This window comes from Phyllostomus discolor, chromosome 3 (assembly GCF_004126475.2).
Source record: "Phyllostomus discolor isolate MPI-MPIP mPhyDis1 chromosome 3, mPhyDis1.pri.v3, whole genome shotgun sequence".
NCBI lineage: Eukaryota > Metazoa > Chordata > Mammalia > Chiroptera > Phyllostomidae > Phyllostomus > Phyllostomus discolor.
The window spans coordinates 182,425,663-182,448,243 of record NC_040905.2 but is presented as its reverse complement, the minus strand read 5'-3'; the positions used below and the strand labels follow the sequence as shown (position 1 = coordinate 182,448,243).

General features: G+C 42.5%; 1 protein-coding gene and 1 long non-coding RNA gene across 5 annotated transcripts in view; one reads left to right on the top strand and one right to left on the bottom strand.

The window, feature by feature from the left end:
• The window catches only part of DCAF12 (DDB1 and CUL4 associated factor 12), a 31,949-nt gene extending 17,307 nt beyond the window's left edge, over window positions 1-14,642 (top strand). For 2 of the 4 annotated variants that reach the window (XM_036021840.1, XM_036021839.1), the window contains 8 exons: window positions 837-1,043; window positions 2,099-2,159; window positions 2,363-2,371; window positions 7,077-7,270; window positions 8,261-8,326; window positions 10,644-10,806; window positions 11,646-11,824; window positions 12,549-14,642. In XM_036021840.1, coding sequence (XP_035877733.1) covers window positions 837-1,043; window positions 2,099-2,159; window positions 2,363-2,371; window positions 7,077-7,270; window positions 8,261-8,326; window positions 10,644-10,806; window positions 11,646-11,824; window positions 12,549-12,707 — 1,038 coding nt within the window. In that variant the 3' untranslated portion in view covers window positions 12,708-14,642. The remainder of the gene's footprint in view (window positions 1-836; window positions 1,044-2,098; window positions 2,160-2,362; window positions 2,372-7,076; window positions 7,271-8,260; window positions 8,327-10,643; window positions 10,807-11,645; window positions 11,825-12,548) is intronic. The other 2 variants (XM_028507324.2, XM_028507332.2) reach the window with 1 other exon arrangement.
• Window positions 8,541-22,242, bottom strand: LOC118499722. The gene is made up of 3 exons (XR_004902241.1): window positions 22,114-22,242; window positions 10,451-10,457; window positions 8,541-8,550 (listed from the first exon to the last, which is right to left on the bottom strand). It is a non-coding gene; the product is annotated as an uncharacterized LOC118499722 (long non-coding RNA).
• Between the last annotated feature and the right edge of the window lie 339 nt (window positions 22,243-22,581).

Genomic DNA, 22,581 nt, shown 5'->3' with positions numbered 1-22,581 from the left:
TTTGTCTTTGCCACAAAATTGCTGGTATGATTTTATATCAGCTTCCTGGACTAGAAGGTATATGAGGGCAGAGATTATTTCTCTCTTATTCATACTCTCATCCCTAGTTGGTGCTGAATGAAGGAGTGAATCATTAAATCACATAAAAGTGTTGAATAGTAGACTCTGAAATGTTCTTACTCTAAGACTGACCTTTTCTGTAAAACATTTCTCTGAGTTGAATCTTGGAGAGTGAAAGGGGTTAGATTGGTAAAGAAGTGGAGAAGAGCATTTCAGGCAGAAGCAGCAGCATGAGCAAAGGCATGGAGGCATAGAACAGAATGGTGTCTGTGGGTAGAGATAAGCAGTGAGATATTAACTCTTACCTTGTCATATGTCTCAGGTCACTCCAGCAAACGTAATAACATTTATAGGTATGTTTAATAGTGGTTGCGATGTGTTCTGGGAATTGTGTTTTGTTTGTAAGTGTCTGTGCATGTATAGATAAGGATTTGATACCTAAAATATGCCCAAACTGGCAGAAAACCTTTAGTCAATTTATTTAGGTCCATAGTCTAATGCAAGTTATCTTTGAAGCTGTCTTTGGATCCTAAGCAAAATTGACTGCTTCCTAATCTGTGTTCATGTAGCATATTATACTAATATCTGTTATATTTTCTTATTTTCATGTTTCATTTGACTAGTAGCCCTGCCTATGCCTTTAATAATTCCCAGTATCTAGCATGTAGTAAGCATTAATTAAATGTTTGATAGATAATGAAGTGAATGGATGTTTGTACTCAGGGTCAGCCGCATTAAGGAGAAGGTATTTCGCTCATGTTCCTTTTCTCTTACAGCTCTTTGTAGTGGATGTCCAGACAAGCCAGATTACCAAGATTCCCATTCTGAAGGACCGGGACCCTGGAGGTATAACCCAGCAGGGCTGTGGTATCCATGCCATTGAGCTGAATCCTTCTAGAACACTGTTAGCCACTGGAGGAGACAACCCCAACAGTCTTGCCATCTACCGGCTGCCTACTCTAGATCCTGTGTGTGTAGGAGATGTAAGTTTCCCCAATAATTGAAGTTAGAGATAGCCTTGTTTTTTCAGTAGAGCTGGATAGGTCACATGGACCCTCCTCCCACAAGCCCTCTGGGAAGGGATAGTTTCCTCTAGATTTCTGCTGACTCTGGGGGTATGGGGCTGAGGCGTAGGGGTGGAGATTTCAGAAATGGGGACTGGACTCCCCATAGGGAGTATCAGGTATATTGACAGAGAGTATTTGTTTGATGAAGGGGCAAGCAGCATACCTCAAGTGCCAGCAGAAGCGGATTAGTGTTTGAGTACAGTTTCTCCTACTGCCCATAGTCAGAAAGCAAAGTTTATTAAATCATTCATTAACTATTGAGCCTTCTGTGGCCAGGCATTATTTTATACACTTGGAGCTCAGCAGTGGATAAAACAGATAAAGCCTCTGTCCTCTTGAAGCCTGCACTCCAGTGAAGGGAGGCAACATATAAGTCATGTAAACCAATAAATACCAGCAGTGTGTCAGAGTTGATAAGTGCCCAGGAGAAGAGTAATGGCAGGCTACAGCAATAGAAAGTGTGTGGAGAATGCTATTTCAGATGATAGCCCCACTGATAAGAATGACATTTAAGCAGGGAGACTCAAAGGAAATGAGGGTGTAAACCATGTTGATGTCTGGAAGAAGTTCCAGCCAGAAAGAACAGCAAAGAGGTCAGTATAGCTGTTATTCTAGGAAGTAAGGGAAAGAGTGTATGACAAGGCTGGAGGGATTAGAGGTGGGTGATTGTATGTAGAAGCCCCAAATAAGACATCCAGAGATAGAAGTCCAGTGATGTGTGTCTACCAGACATGCTTATTTTCCATAGGAATGCTAGTTTCACTCTAGTTTCGTACTCCTTAAGACAGAAGTTAAAGATTGTGGGATCATGCCCTGTGGGTTGAAATAGCCAGAGATTGGAGTTGTAATTTTTACAAAGATAGTTTCACCTGGACTTGTATGCTTTTCAAAAGTGTGCATTGTAATCCTTATTTTACTAATTTCCTTTTTTTTTTTTTTTCCTCTATATCTGTCATTCCTTCACCTCCAAGGATGGGCACAAGGACTGGATCTTTTCTATTGCTTGGATCAATGACACTATGGCTGTGTCTGGTAAAATTGCCTTTGTGTGGGGAGTTTTGGTGTGGCCGGGAGGGGGAGAAGCTAGAAATTCAAAAGGGATGGTAGTGTGAATGAAAATAGCCCAGTAAACAAGACAACCAGGAGTCAGGAGATCTTGTTTCTAATATTGGCTCTTTCTCTGATTTACCATGTGACCTTGGATAAGGCATTTCCCCTCTGTATTCCTGATCTAGAAAATGGAGGTACTGGCATGCCTCATTTATTATTCATACTCTGCTTTGTTAAAAAAAAAAAAAAAAGCATGTGTGATGGCATATTAGCCTAACATCTTTGTGGGCTTCATTTAAATAATGGTTGTTTACATGTTTTGGAAAAGTTGATTGTTTTATAAAGTATTAGGAGAAATTATCATTTTCTCTACAACTAAGTATATAACATTAAGTTTCTTATTGATAAAAACTATACATTATTTTCCCCCAGTGGTAGAATAGTCAAAAATATATGGAAATGAGTATAGAGAAGATAACCTAGAAACATACACATACTTCCTCAATACCCACAGTAGCCTAGGAGGTAGGCTCAGAGTGCAAACCATTTTTACCGGGCACTCATATATAAAAATATAACCCCCCCATTCCAGATTCCCAAATAAAAATAATTTTATTGCTAAAGTACTTCACATATGTTATCTTCTATAATCCCCTGAACAGTACCAGAGGGTTTGCATTATCAGCCTATTTCACAAATGAGGAAATTTAGATTCTCGGAGGCTATTACTGTAAGTTGCCATAGCCACACAGATTGTGAGAGGTGGAGTCAGGATCTGAATCCAGGTCTGATTTCAAAGCCTATGCTTAGAACTGTTAAAGCTAGGGGAACATAAATATTTCCCCTTTGGATTTTTTTTTTAAGATTTTATTTATTTTTAGAGAGAGGTGAAGGAAGGGAGAAAGAGAAGGTGGGAAAGAAACATCAGTTGGTGGCCCCTCACAAGCCCCCCAGCTAGGCACCTGGCCCATAACCCAGGCACATGCCCTGACTGGGAATCAAACCAATGACCCCTTGGTTTGCAGGCTGATGCTCAAATCACTGAGCCACACCAGCCAGGGCTCTTTGGATTCTTTGCAAGGCAGTAGAGAGGAGCCAGGAATGAACACATATGTACTCAGCAGTGGTTGAGAAGTTTTGATTCCCTTTTATTTTTCTCCCCAAGCAATGAGAGGGCAGAAGCTGTAATGTCATCTCTGTAGAGACTACATGTCAGTAACCTGCACTAAATTTGGTTGTTGGAAGCCAGGATTTGTCTTTATTTGGGATCCTCCCATCTCTTCTTTCAGATACCCTGCCAGTGTCCTATGTTTTCAAGCTGATAACTCCCAGGTATACATTTCCTGAACAAAAACAGGAGGTTTTAAGAACCCTGCCTCTGATATTAGAGACCTGAATTTGAATCCTGGTCCTTCCACTTATTAGGTCTAAATTTTGAGCAAGTTACTTAAGCTTTTTGAGAGACTTGGATTTCCTCATTTGTAACATGGATAATGATAATGTATACTTTAGTGGGTCACTGAGAAGGTTAAATGAGATAATGCATAGTGGCTACCATATTGAAAATGCTCAATACTTATAAACCAGTGCTGATGTTCAGACTTGATAATGAGCATCAGCCTCTGAACATTGCGCCTCAAAATCTGTATATTTAATCTCATCATCACCCTTTCAAAGCTTCCCTCCACCATATTGACATAATATTAGTGAGTGCTTCCTCCTTACCCAGCAGCACAGCTAGAGAACTAAGACTCATCTTAGGCTCTTTAGTTTCCTTAGAGTACCAAGCCATGTTGATAACTATTTTCTAAAGTATCTCTGTATCCATCAATTTCTTTTTTTATCTTCTCCATTTGAGTGCTCGTACATCTCTAGAGTTACTTGAAGTATCCTTCTATGAGGTCTGTCTAGAAAAAGTTCAGCCATTGTTAACATCATGAAAACAGTTTGCACAACATGGACATAACCTGGCAGCCAAGGAGAGGGGACTGGGATGTACATGCATGAAGAGTGGTGACTTTACTGTACTATTTTGGGGGGGTGGGGGTGGTAGATGCTGTTGAGCGTGGCTATTGCGTTCAAAATGACTGAGCAAGTAGAGCAATGAATTTGCATCAAATTTTGCAGTAAGTTTGAACATTCCTCCACGGAAACTATTTAGATGATTTAGAAGGCTTTTGGGGGTGATGCAGTGAGTGCAGTGTAAATAAAAGGGGCACAAATATTTCAAAGATGGTTGAGAATCTGTTGAAAGTGATCCACCTTCTGGAAGGCCCAAAACAAGCAGAACACCTGAGAATGTTGAGCTCTGTGTGGGCTGCAATCAACAAAGATCGGTGACTGACATTGTGGGAACTAGAAGCTGATCTGGGGGTTCCAAAAACTGTCCAAGGTTTTGACACAGGTTTTTGGCATGAAATGTGTTGTGACAAACTTTGTTCTATGGCTTCTGCTGCCAGAGCAGAAAGCACATTGTGCTGCAGTTGGTAATGACTTGATTCAGACTGCTACCAATAAACCAGATTTCCTCAAGAAGGTCATAACTGGAGATGAATTGTGGGTCTACAGCTATTCCCTGGAAATAAAGGCCCAGTCTTCCCAATGGAAGTTGCATGGTTTCCCATGCCTGAAGAAGGCATGGCAATGTCACAGCAATACAAAGACCATGTTAACTGTGTGTTTTGATTGGGAAGGTGCCTGCTTTGAAGGGGACTGAGGCATCATTGTCCTGTGTAGAGTGTTCCTTTTATCTTGAATCTTCTTCAATAAGTATCTTTTTCATATTGCATGGCTGGATGATCCTTTCTGGACATACCTTGTATATTTCCTTTGTTTTAGTTTTGTCTCCTCAGATTTAATCTTCATGTTGCTACCAAGTTCTTTAATTTCTTCTTACTGTGAAAATAATACACATAAGAATTTTTTTTAATCCTCACATGAGGATATATTTATTGATTTTAGAGGGGGGACAGAGAGATTCCTATATGCACCCCAACTGGGAATCAAATCTATAACCCAGGTATGTGCCCTGGCTGGGATTTGAACCCGCCACCTTTTGGTGTACGGGATGATGCTCTGACCAACTGAGCCACTCAGCCAGGACTAGAAATTTTAAAAATACAGATAAAGAAAAAAAGGAAATAGGAATTACCCACATTTTCTCTACCCAGAGATGTTAATCACTGTTAACATTTTGAAATACATCTTCCTAGCCTTTTTTTTAGTACATATTTTTAAGTTGGTTAAAATGGGGTCATATAGAGGGATGAACATATGGATAAATGTATCACATATCAAGTATAATAAAATAGAATATAAATATACAAATTATAAAATTCAACATTTCAGGATACTTAAAGTTTTTCAGAAAAACTAGTGCAGTTTTATTTTTTAAATCTTCACAATAAACCCTGTGTAGTTCTCCAGCTGTGCCCTGGCCTTTTCTAGATTTCATACATGGTGAACCCTCTGCTTTGAATCCCTGCCCACAATCCTCATGATGCAAACATATTTGGATATGTTCTGCCATGTTAGATAATTCTTACTACAAAGCATTCAGGAGATTTAAATGCAGAAAGGGCACCTGGTTTCAAAGGAGAGTTGGCAAATAACTTTACTGGAAAGGAATTTTAAAACCATGATATTTTTAGTGATGCTTGATATTCTGTTTTATAACTATACCATAGCTATGTTGTTGGAAATATAGATTGTTCTGAATAAACATCTTTGTATATGGGTCTTAGGACCGAGCATTATTCCTAGATGGGAACACAGGCTTCTGCGTCTTGCTACAGATTTCTTGGTTGTACTCAGTTACCACCAGCAATGTATGTAGGGCTCAATTTAAAGGAAAATGTTCTTAGTGTTTTAAGTGCTTCATTATTGTTTTCTAAGGAAAACTATCTTCTTAAGCATTATATAGAATAGTCATTCTTAATAGAAGATTTGTGATCCCTCTGGGTCCATGGAAAGCCTTCAAGAAACACATGAATCTCCTCGAAAGTAAATGTATAATGTGGTATTTTTGTGTATTTTTCTGGAGAGATTCCTAAGTTTCTTGAAGGGCTATGAGACTCAGAAAAGGTTAAATACCAACCGATGTAAAGTGGAGATTCACAAACCCTGCTGCCCCGTAGAAGTCACCTGTGTGTGCATGCCCAAGTGACCTAAGCATTTGGCTTGGAAAATTACTGAGCTTTATCAAACTCTTCTGTAAAAAATCATGTTATGCTTAAAGATATACATAGCCCTGACTGGTGTGGCTCAGTGGATTGAACACTGGCCTGAGAACCAAAAGGTCTCTGGTTCAGTTCTAGTCAGAGCATATGCCTGGGTTGCAGGCCAGGTCCCTGGCTGAGGGCAGCTGACCGACGTAGCTCTTATACATTGATGTTTCTCTCCCTCTCTTTCTCCCTTCCTTACCCTCTCTCTAAAAGTAAATAAGTAAATAAATAAATAAAGGATATATATTTTTTTTCTTACTGGAGAATACATTTTTTATTGATTTTAGAAACAGAGACAGGGAAAGAGAGAGAAACAAAGATCAGTTGCCTCGTGTATGCATCCTTACTGGGGATCAAACCTACCACCTAGGTGTGTGCCCTAACCGGGTGTTGAACCTGCAAACTTTCGGTGTACAGGATGATGCTCCAACCAACAGCCATGTGGCCAGGGTTTAAAGGTTATATTTTAACTACTACACCTTAGTTGAATCATCCCCTTGGTCTAGCTATTAAAACGTGTACATCTCTTTGTTTTTGGGTGGGCAACCTGACCAAACTTTAGCACATACGAGGATGATGCACAAAAAACTAGACTGAAAAAGCCTATTTTTGGCTTCTGTGGGACTGTCCTGTGGAGAGTTGGGTGTCTGACATTTGTGGTCTCCTTGACCTGCAGGCTCACGTGATGGTTCCATGGGACTTTGGGAGGTGACAGACGATGTGTTGAGCAGAAGTGATTCAAGGCACAATGTGTCACAGGTCCCTGTGTATGCCCACATCACTCACAAGGCCTTAAAGGACATCCCCAAGGAAGACACAAACCCTGACAACTGCAAGGTCCGTGCTCTGGCCTTCAACAACAAGAACAAGGTACGAGCTTGCCAAAGGTTCCCTGAAGCCTATTAGTCTTGTTCCAACTTCTTGGCTTATGTCTTAGTAGAGGCACTTCCCTTTTCCCCTAAGTCATTGCTTGCTGTGTAGCATGGTTCTGAGCCCCCAGAGCACCTCTCAAAGACTAAGGAATGTTGGTGATAAATTATAACAAATTAAAAAACCCACCCTTTGTATTGAGCTCTGCCTTATTTCTCTGGATGGTCCATATTTGTGGGCCAGCCTTTCAGAGTGTCCCCAGGGCCACTCTGATTTGACTGTCTCTCATTTGCATATGCCTTTGCAGGAGCTCTATTTTGGGTGTTATTTTCATATATGACTCTGAAAACAATCACTTATTTTGTCTTTGGTATTCAGTTTATTTTTGTTTTTCACTGTCTCTTTGCCACACTGCCACCAGATCTTATCTAATCATTGAGTTAGATCTCCTGCAACTGGGGTGTTTAGTGTTGAGAGGGAGACCTAGAGCCAGAAGATGAAAAAGGCAGATGAAAAAGGCTTCTTCCAAAATCTGAATTAGGCCACAATTTGAAGGGTAATTCCCTTAGCCTTTTATCTTCCTTTGATATTTATGTCTTAGGGGTGATTTATCTCTCCTAACTTAGACCCTCCACTTATAGAAGCTCTTGTACTGAGACTTACAAAACATCCTTCATGTGTGTGCTTTGTTCCATCACTGAGGATGTCATAGGACTGATTGCATAGTAAGAGCTTTTGGGACCATGTCGTTGCTAGAAACTGGATTGACTTCTTGGATTCTCCCAAGAAGCAATAAGCTTCTTTAATAAGCTGTCTAGTTGCATTCTATAGGATTGATAATGAGATGATACTCCCTGGCACCGTTGCAGGAATCATCATGGGATATGAATGAAGAATAGGAAGACCCGAACTTCAAGGTTTTCTCCTGCTTACCGTTGTGTATTAGTTGCTACAGATTGGAATATAACCTGTTTTTCATTGCTCTTGTAGGAATTGGGAGCAGTATCTCTGGATGGCTACTTTCATCTCTGGAAGGCTGAAAATACACTGTCTAAGGTGTGATAAACATGACTTAGTAGTTTCACTTAAAAATTCACCTTATGGTTAAAATCTTTAATTGTCCCTGAGCTTTTTCCTTTTTGTCTAAAGTGTCAGTGCTGCAAGGGTCTGGACATGTGATTTCATGGTGCATGAAATCCTGAGTCTGGCATGCCTCTCTTAAAAGTCTTTAGCTCTGTCCTGGCTGGGGTGGCTCAGTAGATTGTATGCTGGTCTGCGGACTGATTTCCATTCCCAGTCAGGGCACATGCCTGAGTTGTGGGCCAGGTCCAGTTGGGAGTGTGCAAGAGCCAGCTGATTGAGGTTTCTCTTGTACACTGATGTTTCTCTCCCTCCCTTCCCCGCCTCTCTAAAAAAAAATAAATAAAATCTTTTTTAAAAAAGTTTTTAACTGTGGCCAGGTAGCTAAGTTGGCTAGAGCATCGTCCCTATATGCCATGATTCTGAGTTTAATCCTCAGGTTATATACAAAAAGCAACCGATGAATGCATAAATGAACGGAACAACGAATCTTTCTCTCTCAACATCAATAAATAAACACTTTTTTAAAAAAAAAGTCTTGCCCTGGCTGGTGTGGCTCAGTGAATTGAGTGCCAGCCTGCAAACTGAAAGGTCACCAGTTTGATTCCTGGTCAGGGCACATGCCTGGGTTGCAGGCCAGGTCTCCAGGTAGAGGTGTTCAAGAGGCAACTGATAAATGTTTCTCGCGCACATGGGTGTTTCTCTCCCTCTCTTCCTCCTTTTCCCTCTCTCTAAAAATAAATCTTTTTAAAAACTGAGGTCTTTTTTTTTTCATCTTTAACTTTTTTACAAGATTTTATTTACTTTTAGAGAGGGGAAGAGAGGGAGAGAAACATCAATGTGTGGTTGTCTCTTGTGTGCCCCCTAGTGGGGACCTGGCCTGCAATCCAGAAGTGTCCTGATAGGGAATTAATTGAACCAGCAACCCTTTGGTTTGCCAGCTGGCACTCAGTGCACTGAACCAGCCCAACCAGGGCAAAAAAAAACCCAAGTCTTTAAAAGAGGTGTACCCTCCTTGGGGCATGCCCACTCAAAATCTCCTTTTCGAGTGAGTTTTCTTTCTCCTAAACTCTTAAGAGTCCCAGGGAGCAATGAGCAGTAGTAGCACATCCTGGGCTAAACCCCTGAGCCTGTCTCCAAGGCCCCCTTTTCTCTGGCTTCCCAGTAAGCTAAGAGCGGCCCTGCCTTGGCTCACTCTTTTCCCATAACGTTTCTAGACAGCCAAAGCAGCCCTGCTTAGGCTCGCTCCTGTTGCTGCTTCTATGCTAAGCCCTTCCTTGTTACATTGTCCCCAGCTTTAATAAATGTACTCTCAAAATTTAAAAAAAAAAAGGCTTTAAAAGAGATCAGAGGGGCACTTCTTTCCCATTGCAAGGGCTTGCTGAGAGGCTCCTTTAACAAGCTGTCCCCCAATCCACAATACATTTAAGCATTTGCTTATGGATTTTTGACTCTGGCATGTTGTGAGTGCAGGAAAACCTAAATGTTAGGAACCACTGGCAAGTGAAGATCAACTAAACTAAGATTAATCATCTCTAAAATAATCATGTAATGAGAATATGGATTTAACTTACAATATTTACAAGCAACTTTTGCATAAAATGAAGCCTACCTGTGGATCATTTGTCCTCTTCTCATCCTAGAGGCCTTTGCTACTTGTCACTTCTGTGATAAACTGTCGAGAGTTATCAGAGCCCTGGGAATTATTTTTTACGTCACAATAGCCTTTGAACCCCTCTTGCTCGGTACCTTACCCGCAGAAGGCACCCGCAGATTTTTGGCAGAATGGAAAGGATCCAGGGTTAAGACTAGTTGGGGTTACATGGGGTTGAAACAGTCCCATGAGTGTGCTTTCTGTAACGTACAGCCCCACACAACTGGGGAGTTAGGCTGAGGGTAGCCGGAATTGAGTCCCTTTGAAGAGCAGTGAGAAGGGTGGTGGCTCTTCCTGGCAGAGAAAACAGAGTGGGGGCTTGGTTGTGCCCTGCGGTTATCCTGGGAAACAGCCTGCAGGTTTTGGTTTTTCTCTCTGCTTCTGATTATTTAATTCCAGCTTGACCTTTTCCCCTAACCAGCCTATATAGTCTATATCTTAATTACAGTCACCCTCTCTTTCTCTTACATACCTAGTTGTGGGGCAGTATGTTATTTCCTTACTTGGGACTGGTTTTTTTTCCTCTGACTTTGTGTCCTTGTATACGAGGGAAAACCCAGAAGTAGGTGTCTAAGAACAATGCCCTGCTCTGTCCTCTCTGTAATGCTACGGATGCATCTCTTTTCTCTGTGTTTTCAGCTCCTTTCCACCAAACTGCCATATTGCCGTGAGAATGTGTGCCTGGCCTATGGTAGTGAATGGTCAGTGTATGCTGTGGGCTCCCAAGCTCATGTCTCCTTCTTGGATCCACGGCAGCCATCATACAACATCAAGTCTGTTTGCTCCAGGGAGCGAGGCAGTGGTAAGAGTCCCCGTGTTTTGGGTTTGTTTTCAGTTATAGTTAAGATGCTCACATTTCAGAACAGAGAGAATAATGTGTATAACGGGAGTAGTAAGGGAAAGAATAAATAGGCGTTGCTGGAATGATGCCTGCTATGTACAGTTTTGAGAGGTTTTGGTCAGTGTTACAGGAGTAGGTTTTATACCTCATAAGAAAATACTGATGCCACAAATGTTATTCCGCAGCTTTTATGTGCCGAGAGACATCTTCATATCCCATATACTTATTTGATACACAGATGCATTTTCCCTGTGACCCAGAGTGGTTGGGTGACTTGTTTTAAATTCACACTGTGAGAAAGAGTACTTCTTTGGGTCCTTCAGTTCTAGGCTGTTTGCCACCCTCATAACACAATACCAGATGAAGACCTCTTGCAGTTCCTCACTAGTAGTTTTAGGTCAAATACAAGGAAGTGTGTATTAATGTAATGATTTGTAAATATGCCTATCACCCTCAGTTTAAATATAGGTTGGAAACATAATGGAGAACAGTTTAGAGTTACGAATAGTGACTGCAGAGTGAGCCTAGGGGAGGCAAGGAGGTTCAGGGCTCACTTATGGTCTTAGGCCAAAACCATCTTGAGCATCACAGGTATCTGGCTTTTGAGGTTTATGGGGAGGTTCCCATTAGGTATATGGATGGCAGTATGTCAGTCATCAGGTCTCTGGCTTTTGTTTGAAATATGCCTGCTATGGGAAAGGTACACGGGGCTACCATGTGAACGTGGTAGAGAAATTCAGGCTGGCAGGCTATCAAATGCATGCCCCCCCTGCTCATTGCCCTTTACTTTTCTCTGTCAGGGATCCGGTCAGTGAGCTTCTATGAGCACATCATTACTGTGGGCACAGGGCAGGGCTCCCTGCTGTTCTATGACATCCGATCTCAGAGATTCCTGGAAGAGAGGCTCTCGGCTTGTTATGGGTCCAAGCCCAGACTAGCAGGGGAAAATCTCAAACTAACTACTGGCAAAGGCTGGCTGGTGAGTAAGCCCCTGTCCAGCATGCTTACTGGACAGTGGTAGAAAAATCGTCTTTGCTGTATTCCCTCCCACTCCCACTGACATACCACTACCCATGTACTTTTTCACTTGTGAGAGGCACTCCTTGGACCAAAGACACTTTTCACTTGATTTTGCTTCTGTGTCAGCATATCCGTGGGAAAACAGACCCAGTAAGACACACTAGTTAACCCAGGGTTTCCCCCCAGGGGATAATAGAGGAGGAAGTAGAAGGAACCTTCTGCTGAAGCAGCCAGTGAATTATTAAAGAGTTTGGTTCCAGCTGTCCTGAGAAGACCTTTGGTTTGTATAGTAATTCCTCAGCCTGCTTAGTTCCTCCCCCGTATTTAGTTGGAAAAGTGAGGATCCTGGCCCTGGCCGGGTAGCTCTCTTGGTTAGAGCATCATCCTAATATGCCAAGGTTGCCTAATATGCCAGGGTCAGTCAGGGCACATACAGGAAGCAACCAATGAATGTATAAATAAGTGGAACAAAAAATCATTGTTTCTCTCTGTTTTCTCTCTAAAATTAATTTTTTTAAAAATGAGCCCCCTATTCACATTAGCATCAATCTGCTGACGTCAGGTTATAGGTACAGGACCCTCTTAACTTAAAAAGACCAGAAAGTATTCCTGTCCCTTCCTTCCCCTTTCCTGCCCCATGGCCTTGAGGTGCTGAAAGAATCTCTCTCTCTCTCTCTCCACAGAATCATGATGAAACCTGGAGGAATTACTTTTCGGACATTGATTTCTTCCCCAATGCTGTTTACACCCACTGCTATGACTCATCTGGAACAAAACTCTTCGTAGCAGGGGGTCCTCTCCCTTCAGGGCTCCATGGAAACTATGCCGGGCTCTGGAGTTAATGACAACTAACTCACTCCCAAAATGCAGAGATTTACACTAACTTCCATCCTCCGTTTCCTTGTTTTTCTTTTGATTTTTTTTGCAATTGTGTGAGGCCCTCATATTTCAGTGGGAACACCAGAGTTTGCCTATGGTTTAGGCTCTTGACAGAAAGAAGTTCTATGTAGAAATCTGAAGGTTTTGTTTGTTTGTTTTTTACCTTTTTTCCCTTTTGGTAATCAGAATTTTACTATATTTTTTCTTTTTGGATTCTCAACCAAACATCTAATTCCTATTTGTATTTTTTTTTCAAGTGACACACACTTTCCTCTCTCTCTGATTTCTTTAGGCTGACATAGTCATTCTCACCCTTACTTCACTCTTGAGAGGTAGGGCTCCTTTACAATTATGTGGTTGCTGTCAGACTTTCTGTGAAAGTTTGGGGGCTTTGTGTGCATGTGTGTGTGTGTGCGTGTGTGAACTTGTGTACCTGTAAGTACTGTGCGTTACTGAAATTACCTGGAGTAAGGATTACTTGTAATTAAAATATTTATAAAAGAAACAACTTTGTACACAGAGTCCAGCTTTGGGACTAGTCTTTATCTCGTTTTTTAAAGTCTAATAATACTGATTATGGAAAGTAAAACCAGAAAGAAAAATCACCAGGAAAACCTTTTGAATTAGGTTATAGATTTCCTGGGGACTCTTGTGCCAGGATTCCAAAGTGATCCATCCCCTACCTGTCTTCCATCTGTGTATCCCCCAGGTGAGAACACTTCTCTTTATGTGTCACTTCCACTTCAACTTCCCGTCCACTGAGCCAGTGGCCACTCCCCTAAAACATCAGTCTCCATCCAAATACAGCTCTGGAGGCTGCAGAAGGCTTGGGTAGAACTTGGTAAAGGGGATCCCCACCCCAACCTTCCTTGCCCTCCCCTCAAACAAGACCTGATCTGCTATCTCGGGCCTGGAGCTGGGGGCTTCAAGTAAGCTAAGATTAACATTCTCAGTCCCCTTGGCTTTGGGGAGAAACTTCTCCTTTGCCTTTCTTCTAGTCTCTGCAGTGGGTTTTGCTTTTGATTTCTAAATTGGATTCAGTCCAGGAGGGTGGGGAGAGTAGGTGCTTTATCTGTGTATAGTGTGTGCTTCACGTGTGGATGTTTGTTTTCTTAATACAGTGGGGCTGGGGTTGAAGCCTCCCCTCACACTCTGTTGGCTCAGCCCTGGGATGATGATGTGGTGGCCTACAGCCACCAGCACTGTGCATGTTAAAAGCATTGGTGTGATTAGTAATTTGTTCTTCCCTTGAACTGTCTATTCTGAGGTTTTTAAACTTGCAGGCACTGACTAACCATGATGTCCAGTTATTCCTTGCTTTTTATGCATCATGTTGCAGATAACAGCTGTTTCCACCAACAAATTCTTCCTTCATTAGAAGCACATAACTCTGCTTCTGTCAACAGCCCATTCTGAGGAAAGGAAAAGTCGTATGTATTCCTGCACTCCAGGTTGTAAATTGCTCTCCTAGACATCCCTCTCTTCCGGTGTGAGAAGATTGAAAAGAGTGTCTTGATGATGGGGGCTGGTGGGAAGGGAAGTCAGCAAGTCACCCTATCTTGGTGGCACAATGCAGACACCACAGGTTCTACAATTCTCGTCTTCTAACATAGAGAAATAGGTGCTATACAGGGAATTAAGCAAAATGCTGGATGCTGTAGATCTTTTGTCTTAATTTTTTTTTCTATTAAACTACAGGCTGTAGATTTCTTAGTTCTCACAGAACTCCTGTCATTTTAAACCAATTTGTATATTTAAAAAAAAATTAAGTAGGATGTTTTGTTTTGTACTGTTGCCTGACCCTCTTCTGTGATGGGTAGTGCGTTTGAGTTTTCTTTTCAAAAATGTAGCACTTGACATTTTGCCAAGTAAAAAAATAAACATTATTCCAGTGCAAAGTGGTTTGAGTGAGTATGTATAACCAAGAGGCAGAGGGAAAAGGCCCTAAGTAACTAGTTGGGGTGCTAGGATTGCTTAGAGCAGAAGGGAAACACAAGTGTTCCTTCAAGGTTAAAGGCAGGTGAAGTGTGCCCTGGCTGGTGTGGCTCAGTAGATTGAGTGCCAGCCTGTGAACCAAAGGGTCGCCAGTTCCATTCCCAGTCAGGGCACATGCCTGAGTTGCTGGCCAGGTCCCCAGTTGGGGATGTGCGAGAGACAACTAATCAATGTTTCTCTCCCTCTCTTCCTCCCTCCCTTCCTCCTAAAAATAAATAAATAAAATCTTTTCCTTTTTTTTAAATCTTTAAAAAAAAATTTTAAAGGCAGGTGAAGTGCAAACACTAATACCTGCCTGGTCTTGGTCCCGATCTCTGGCCCAAGATAAAGTTACTCTGGGATCCAGCTGAGGGTAGATATGCCCACTGGAAGCACTGTGGTACTTGAAAAAAATATATATAGGTTGAAGATGAAGGAGGGTGCCAGTCCTTGCTCTGGATTACCATGGATTTGAGCAACGTGACCAGCTCCTCTTAGGTAAACCAGGATTGGTGATAAGCCCTGTCTGCTTCAGTCAGGGTGTCCTGAGAATGACTGAAAAGTAGGTACACAGTGCTCTGGGAGCAGGGCCCCCCCCCCCCCCCCCCAAAGAGAAACATCAATTGCTTGCCACCCATAGGCATCCCAACCAGGAATCAACCCGAATCCTAGGTATGTTCCCTGACTGGGAATCGAACCTGGCAACCCTTTGGTGTACAGGATGACACGTGGCCAGGGCAGAGATCATTTTTTTGAGGTTGCAAGCATAGCTCTCCTTTGTAAGAGGACACAGTGAGCATTGTGAATGATGCTCTTCCCAGAACCTGTTTAGGACTGTAGCTGAGAAAAAGGCAAACTGCTAAATCATTCAACCCTCCCCACAGCTATATCTGGAAGACCCATCAGGGCGGGGCCACAGAGCAAGGCAAGGCAGTACCTATTTCTCTGGCACATGGCACTTGCTCCTTTCCACGGCAAGCTGGATACAGCTGCCTTTTGCACCTGACTTTAAGAGATTAATTCCAAACATGAGTCACACAGGCACCTACCTATGTGATTAAAGGCTGCAAAACAGGAAGGGGGAGGTAAATAAATTGAAGCAATTGAGAGAGCTACCTAGAGAAGGATCTGTTTGGGAAGGGAATGGAATTAGCCTTTGCCAAAATGAGGTTTTTAGAATTCCCAGTCTACGGACCAGTCTGTAGTTGCAAAATGTTCTATGGTCAAATTATTTTGAGGAAATACAGGTTAAAACAAAGGCATTCTTCACAACCTCAGGCTTTTGGTTACTATGGGATATATGTTCATGGAACATGATCAGAAAAAGGTGCCGGTGTGTGGGGTGGGCTGGCCTGGTCCTCTGGCCTCTGGAATTTTGGCCTTCCTCCCATTTTCCAGCCGGACTTTCCAGCAAAGTATGTATTACAGAAGGGCTTTGTGGATTTTATGGGGTCCTCCCCTTTCCTGCCAGTGGTCCCTATTCCCAGGCCATGAAAGAATTTCCTTGTTCTCCCTTGGGCCACATGCCTCATTCCATATGGCCTACTTGGCTCCTCCCGTCATCCTTCGGGCCCTTTTACAGAGCCTTTGGAACCTCATTTTTGTTCAGGTTCCCTGTGCTGGCCACTCCAAGAGCTGATTAGTATTGATGTGGCCCTCCATGTTTCTAATAAAGGTCAAAACTCCCAGTCGAGGCCCCTCTGATCTAGCTGCAACTCAAAAAGTTCCTCAAACAGGTACCCAGAAATAGCAAGTCAGAATGTCCAGACTCTGCTTAGCATTGGGGGTTAATCTTGTAAGGACCTAGGGCCCAAACGTTCCTTTTTTTTTTTTTTTTTTCTCCAGTTGACTGGTATTTGGGAAACAACAATATTGGTGGGGGGGGGGGGGGCGTTTGGAGAAGAGAAAGAGGAATGATCACTCTATTACGTGCTTTTAGATGTATTTCATGCTAGTGTGTTAAGCTGGCTGGAAGCTTTAGGAGGGTAGAAACACGGGCTTCTAATTCTGGAACTGCTGTGAAGACAAAATTTGGGTTTCTGCCTTGGCTGTTGTAGCTCACTGGACTGAGTGCTAGACTGAAACAAAGGTTGCCAGTTCAATTCCCAGTCTAGGACATGCTGGGCCAGGTCCCCAGTAGGAGGCGTGTGAGAGGCAACCACACATTGATGTTTCTCTTCCTCTCTAAAAAACAAGTAAATAAAATCTTACTAAAAATGGTTTTAAAAGATTTTGAAAGGTTAATAATACTCATTAACTGAGCACAGAGTCACATGTTTACTACATTTGTTGAGCAGTATTCAGAACTGTAATTAACATCCCTAATTCTATGGACAGGAAGAAAACATATGATCAAACTACCTTAAAGAAAATAAACTTCAGCCCTGGCTGGGTAGCTTAGTTGGTTGGAGCATCGCCCCTATATACTGAGATTGTGGGTTTGAACCCTGGTCAGGATGCATACAAGAATCAATCAATGAATATAAAATATGTGGAACAACAAATCAATGTTTCCCTATATCTCTCTGTAATTAATAAACCTCAAAAAGAAAAAAAAACTTCCTTCATTCATAACTATTTTTTTCTTAGCTAGTGGCAACCTGGACAGAGAATGAAGCTTTGTTCTCCAGGGCCAAGGCCATTTGCAGATTGCAGAAGATAGCATGGTGGGCAACATGGCCTGAGTTCTGCTGATTTGGGCCCTGCAATGTATTGCTGACTTGAGAAACATCCGTCATCTTCACCGCCCCCACCCCCACCCCTGTGCCATTCTTGGGTCTTCTGTTAAAATTATTGTCCCAACCACCGTGCTTAAGGTTCCACCATTATATCTTTTTTTCTTTTAGGGTAATGTTATATTACCTGATTAAAGATATTATCACTATTCCCTGAAAGGGGATACATGTCACTTCTACCCCCTACCCCAGTGCCAGCTATTCAAAGTATGGACTAAAGGGGAGGATATCAGTTCAATTCTAGTTCTACTGCTGCTACTTATGACCATATGGCTCGGGACGAGTTTTCTCTTCTCTAGACATCAGTTTTTGCATCTTACACAATGAGGAGTGGAGTTCAGATCAGATGATTGCCTGGATCCTTAACATCCACAACTATGCTGATACAGGGAAACCTAAGAAAAATTTTTTTAAAAAATGAATCCTTTCCTCAAGCAGTTTGTCATCCACCCAGGTGAATATTCTAGCAGGTTTGCTAAATTTTTGGTAGGTCTTATTTTCCTAATGGCCTCCAATAAAACTGGGGATTGTAGTGGGTTGAATAGTGTCCCCCAAAAGTTCGTGTCCATCTGGAACCTCAAAATATGATGTTATTTGGAAATAGGGTATCTGCAGATGGATATAAGGTAAGGACTGAGATGAGATCATACTGGGTTAAGGTAGGCCCTAGTTCCAATGAGAGTGTCCTTAGGAGACAGACAAGGTCATACAGAGACACAGAGAAGACGATGTGAAGATACAAGCAGAGGTTGCAGTGATTCGCCTTAAGCCAAGGGGTGACATGAGCCAACAGAAGCTAGAAGAGGCAAGGAAAGATTCTCAGACTCTTAGGGAGGAGCACAGTGGCCCTTATGACACCTTAATTTTGGACTTCTGGCCTCCAAAACAGAATTTCTGTTGTATTTAAATCCTCATTTGAGGACAGGTTTTTTTGTGGGGTTTTGTTTTGTTTATTTTTTTTCATTGCTTTTAGGAAGAGAAACATTGATGTGAGAGAGCAGCATTGTGCCCTGATCAGGGATCAAACCTGCAACCTAGGTATAATATGACCTGACTGGGAATCAAACCCACAACCCTTCTGTTATAAGACAACAATCCAACCAACTGAGCCACACCAGCCAGGGCAAGAGTTTCTGCCGTTTAAAAACCAAGTTTGTGGTAATTTGTTTTGGCAGCCCTAGTAAACTAATACAGGAGTAATCTGAGGAATTTTTGGATACCAATTTTTATAAAGTCATACTTGAGATTTAAGAAAAGTGTTCTTTTATGATAACACAAAGGTGAACTATGCTCACATAGTAGGGCTAAGACTTGTAAAAGCAAAAATTAAAGCTCAGAACTGCATTTGAATTAATTCTGTGTGGGAAAACCTGTTCCTTCTGGACCAAGGCAGTAATCCCCCAAACTGCTCACCTGTGGTTGCTTTCCTTTCACAAATTATCTCAACACTTTTTAAACTTTCATTCTAGATCATCTTTTTACAAATCAGATTATAGAGTCTCAGGATGCTTTTCCATCCTGAATTTATTAGCCAATAACATGTACAGCTAGCTATCTGCTGTTCCCCTTGATAGCAGGAAATAACAGGAGTTCTGGCTAAGGCCTGAGAAATGTATAAATCAAGGGCAAAGGACACATGCATCAACAATAAAGTCAGCATCGACTTTTTCTTTTTTAAGACTTTATTTACTTTTAGAGAGAGGGGAAGGAAAGGATGGAGGGAGGGAAACATTGATGTGTGAGAGAAACACCAATGGGCTGTCCCTTGCATGTCCCCAACTGGGGATGTGGCTCGCAACCCGGGCTTGTGTCCTGACTGGGAATCAAACCAGTTACCTTTAGGTTCACAGGCCAGCATTCAAGTCCACTAAGCCACACCAGCCAGGGCTAGTGGCTTATTTAACTGGTGGCTGTGGTTTCTATTAGGAACCCTTAGCCTATCAAAATGGTGTTTATTATGTTGAAAAATATTGATTATATCCATTGACCCAGGAGTTTCACTTCTGGGAATTTTAGGAAATATTCTAGGCAAGCATGCAAAGATAGATGTATATGGACAGTTGTCATAGCATTAATTAGAAAAAAAAAAACCCTCAAAGTATAACCCTGGCAGGGAATAGTTCAGTTAGTTAGAGCATCGTCCCTATGCGCCAAGATTGCTGATTTGATCCCTGGTAGGGGCACATACAAGAGTCAACCAGTGAATGTATCCATCAGTGGGGCCATGGGTTGATTTTTTTCCCTCTCCTTTTTTCTCTTTCTCTCTAAAATAAATAATTTTTTAAAAATCAATGAGTGCATAAATAAGTGGAACAACAAATCAATGTTTCTCTCTCCCTTCTTCTCTATAAAATAAAAAAACAAAAACAAAAACAAAAAAACAAACCCTGTCTGGTGTGGTTCAGTGGATTGAGCGCCGGCCTGGAAACCAAAGGGTCATTGGTTCAACTCCTAGTCAGAGCACATGCCTGGGTTGTAGGCCAGGTCCCCAGTGGGGGGCATGTGAGAGGCAACTACACATTAATGATCCTCTCCCTCCTTTCCTCTCTGTCTAAAAACAAAATAAAACCTTCAAAAAATTCTAATGGAAGTATCTTGTCTATTAATAAGAAATTGGTTAGCCCTGGCTGGTATGGTTCAGTGGTTTGAGTGCAGGCCTGCAAACTGAAAGGCTACCTGTTTGATTCCCAGTCAGGGCACATGGGTTATTGGCCAGATCCCCAGTAGGGCGCGCTTGAGAGGCAACTACACATTGATGTTTCCCTCTCTCCCTTCCCCTCTCTAAAGATAAATAATTTTTTTAAAAAAGCCTACAACAAAAATTCCTCACTTCCCTATCCTTTTGCATAAACCTAAGCATGGGCCAGCCAGCTCATCCAATCTTCTGAAGTCACAGTACTCTCTCCTTGTCAAATCGCTTTCATCCAAAAAAGAAATTGCTCATGTTACAGAACACAACAAGGGGGGCCTGGGATGATATACTATTATTGAAAGAAGGCCCCGGGTCCGTTATGTCCGCCGCCAGAGGAAAGACGTCTCTCAATGCCAGAGATTCGTGAAAAGGAAAGGAAATGTTTATTTAATGTTGTACTAACTTAAAGTAGTGACCTAATGTCTTTACCAAAATCCCAAAGTCCCTTAAAACACCCACAAACACACATTCCTTCTTTCCTTCCCCCTTTGTCCAGTCCAGAGTACCGTATCTCAGGAAAGGAAATAGAAGTCCATGGCTCAGGCAGTCCTCTGGTTGTTCCCAGTTAGTACTCCCTCTCGACTGGGAGACCTCCCTGGGTTCCCAGCACCCTCCGCTGAGTCACCGGGATCTCAGCTAAAACCAGGTGGTGGTTCCCCCTTCTAAAGCTGTGGGGGTCCCCATTCTGCCAGGCCACGTGGTTCTCTTCTCCAGGGCTGCCGCGTGGTTCCCTCTCTCTGGGATGCGGGAGTCTCCACTCCATCAAGTCCGCGTGGTTCTCCTCCAATGGCTGCACATGGCTCTTCTCAGGGCTGCGCATGGCTCTCCTCCTCAGGGCTACGCATGGCTCTCCTCCTAAAGCAGCATAGTTCTCCCTTCTAAAGCAGCATGGTTCTCCTCCTAAAGCAGCATGGTTCTCCTCTTCAATGGCCGCCAAATCTGGGTTTTTAAATCTCTGCGGCCAATCTTCCTCTGCAGCCCCATTTCCGACTCCTCCCACACTCGGCTTCACAGCCAGAACTCGTATCCTTCCAGCTTTACTGGGCTGCCATCATGAGTCTGGGCAGGTGTGGCCCCATGTCATGGAGCCAATCCTCTCTGAGCTCCCACGCAGGCACTGTAACTCAGGGGACCTGCGCCTCCCCCCCCCCCAGTTACATCTGGGTGGGGAAGTTACTTCCATTCCCCTGTCTTAGAGTTGATCACAGTTACTTAACATATCTATGCAACCAGCCAAAGGCTATAGATATGTTAAATGACCAACCCAGAGGTTAGCTGCAAGGCTGTTGCTATGCAAAACAGCTCTCAATGGCCCTGCTCCATTTGTCCCTTCCCCCAACCCACACCCTAGGGTGGGGGATGGAGACATCCCAAAATCTCCTGGACACCTTAAGTTCTGGACCCCATTTCAAATGCCCATTTGGGGCCCCCCTCTTGGCTGCACCCTGTAACACTCATAACAAAGTCCTCCTGACAAAATCATTCGAGGTGTAGCTCAGGCCCTCCCTAACTCTTCTAGAACATCTCCCATGATCACACCCCTCCTCAGAAAGCCCTGCTTTCCAGGGTCTTTCCAAGCATTGGCAGGTACAGAATTGTTGCCAGAGCCCCACTGTCTTCTGGGGTGACTGAGTAAATTCCTTTGGGCCAATGTATCCATCCTACACCCAGTAGGGGGAGCCAGAACTTAATTCTCAAGCTCTGGAAGTACCACCCCTACTTAAACTCCATTAGAAGTGTGATCCAAGATATGCTTGAAACATGTTTTTTAAGGGGGGAGGGGGGCACGAGACTGAGCTATAAGCTCAGTCTTGAAGGAGGTGTTGTTTTTTTTTTTTTTCTATAGTGAACTTTCCAGAGTAGCAGTCCTTGAACCAAGCTTGCCTGTATATTTATGTGCAGATCTCCTTTACAAAAATATATGCACATGATCCCAACAGGACTTACAAATATACAGGGAGAAATAACACCTGCTTGAATGTGCTTGGTAGGGGAATAATATGGGTGTAATAATTTATAGTTTTAATTTGAACATTTCACCTAAAATGTCATGTGCTATGCTTGAGTGTGATATTGTTATGTTAGAGAATTACATGCCAATGATTTTGTAATAAAAGGTTTTGTAATAAAAACGTGTTATTTGTGCCAGACTGTGTGTATATATATATATGCACATAACTTTTCAAAAGTGTGTGTATGTGCTGTTTAAAGCCAGAAGATTTGTCGTGCAAGGAATAAACAGGATATTGCCATTGGATCTCCAAATTCAATAAACTAAACATTGGTTGGAGGAGTTAGGCAGGCGGCAACTTTGAAAAAGAGCACTGGATCTGATGTTTCTAGTTCGGTCCTCTCTAATCATTAATCAGCTGTTTGACTGTAGGCTGTTTGTCTATCTCTGGGATGACCATGGACTTCTGCAATAAGGGATGTGAA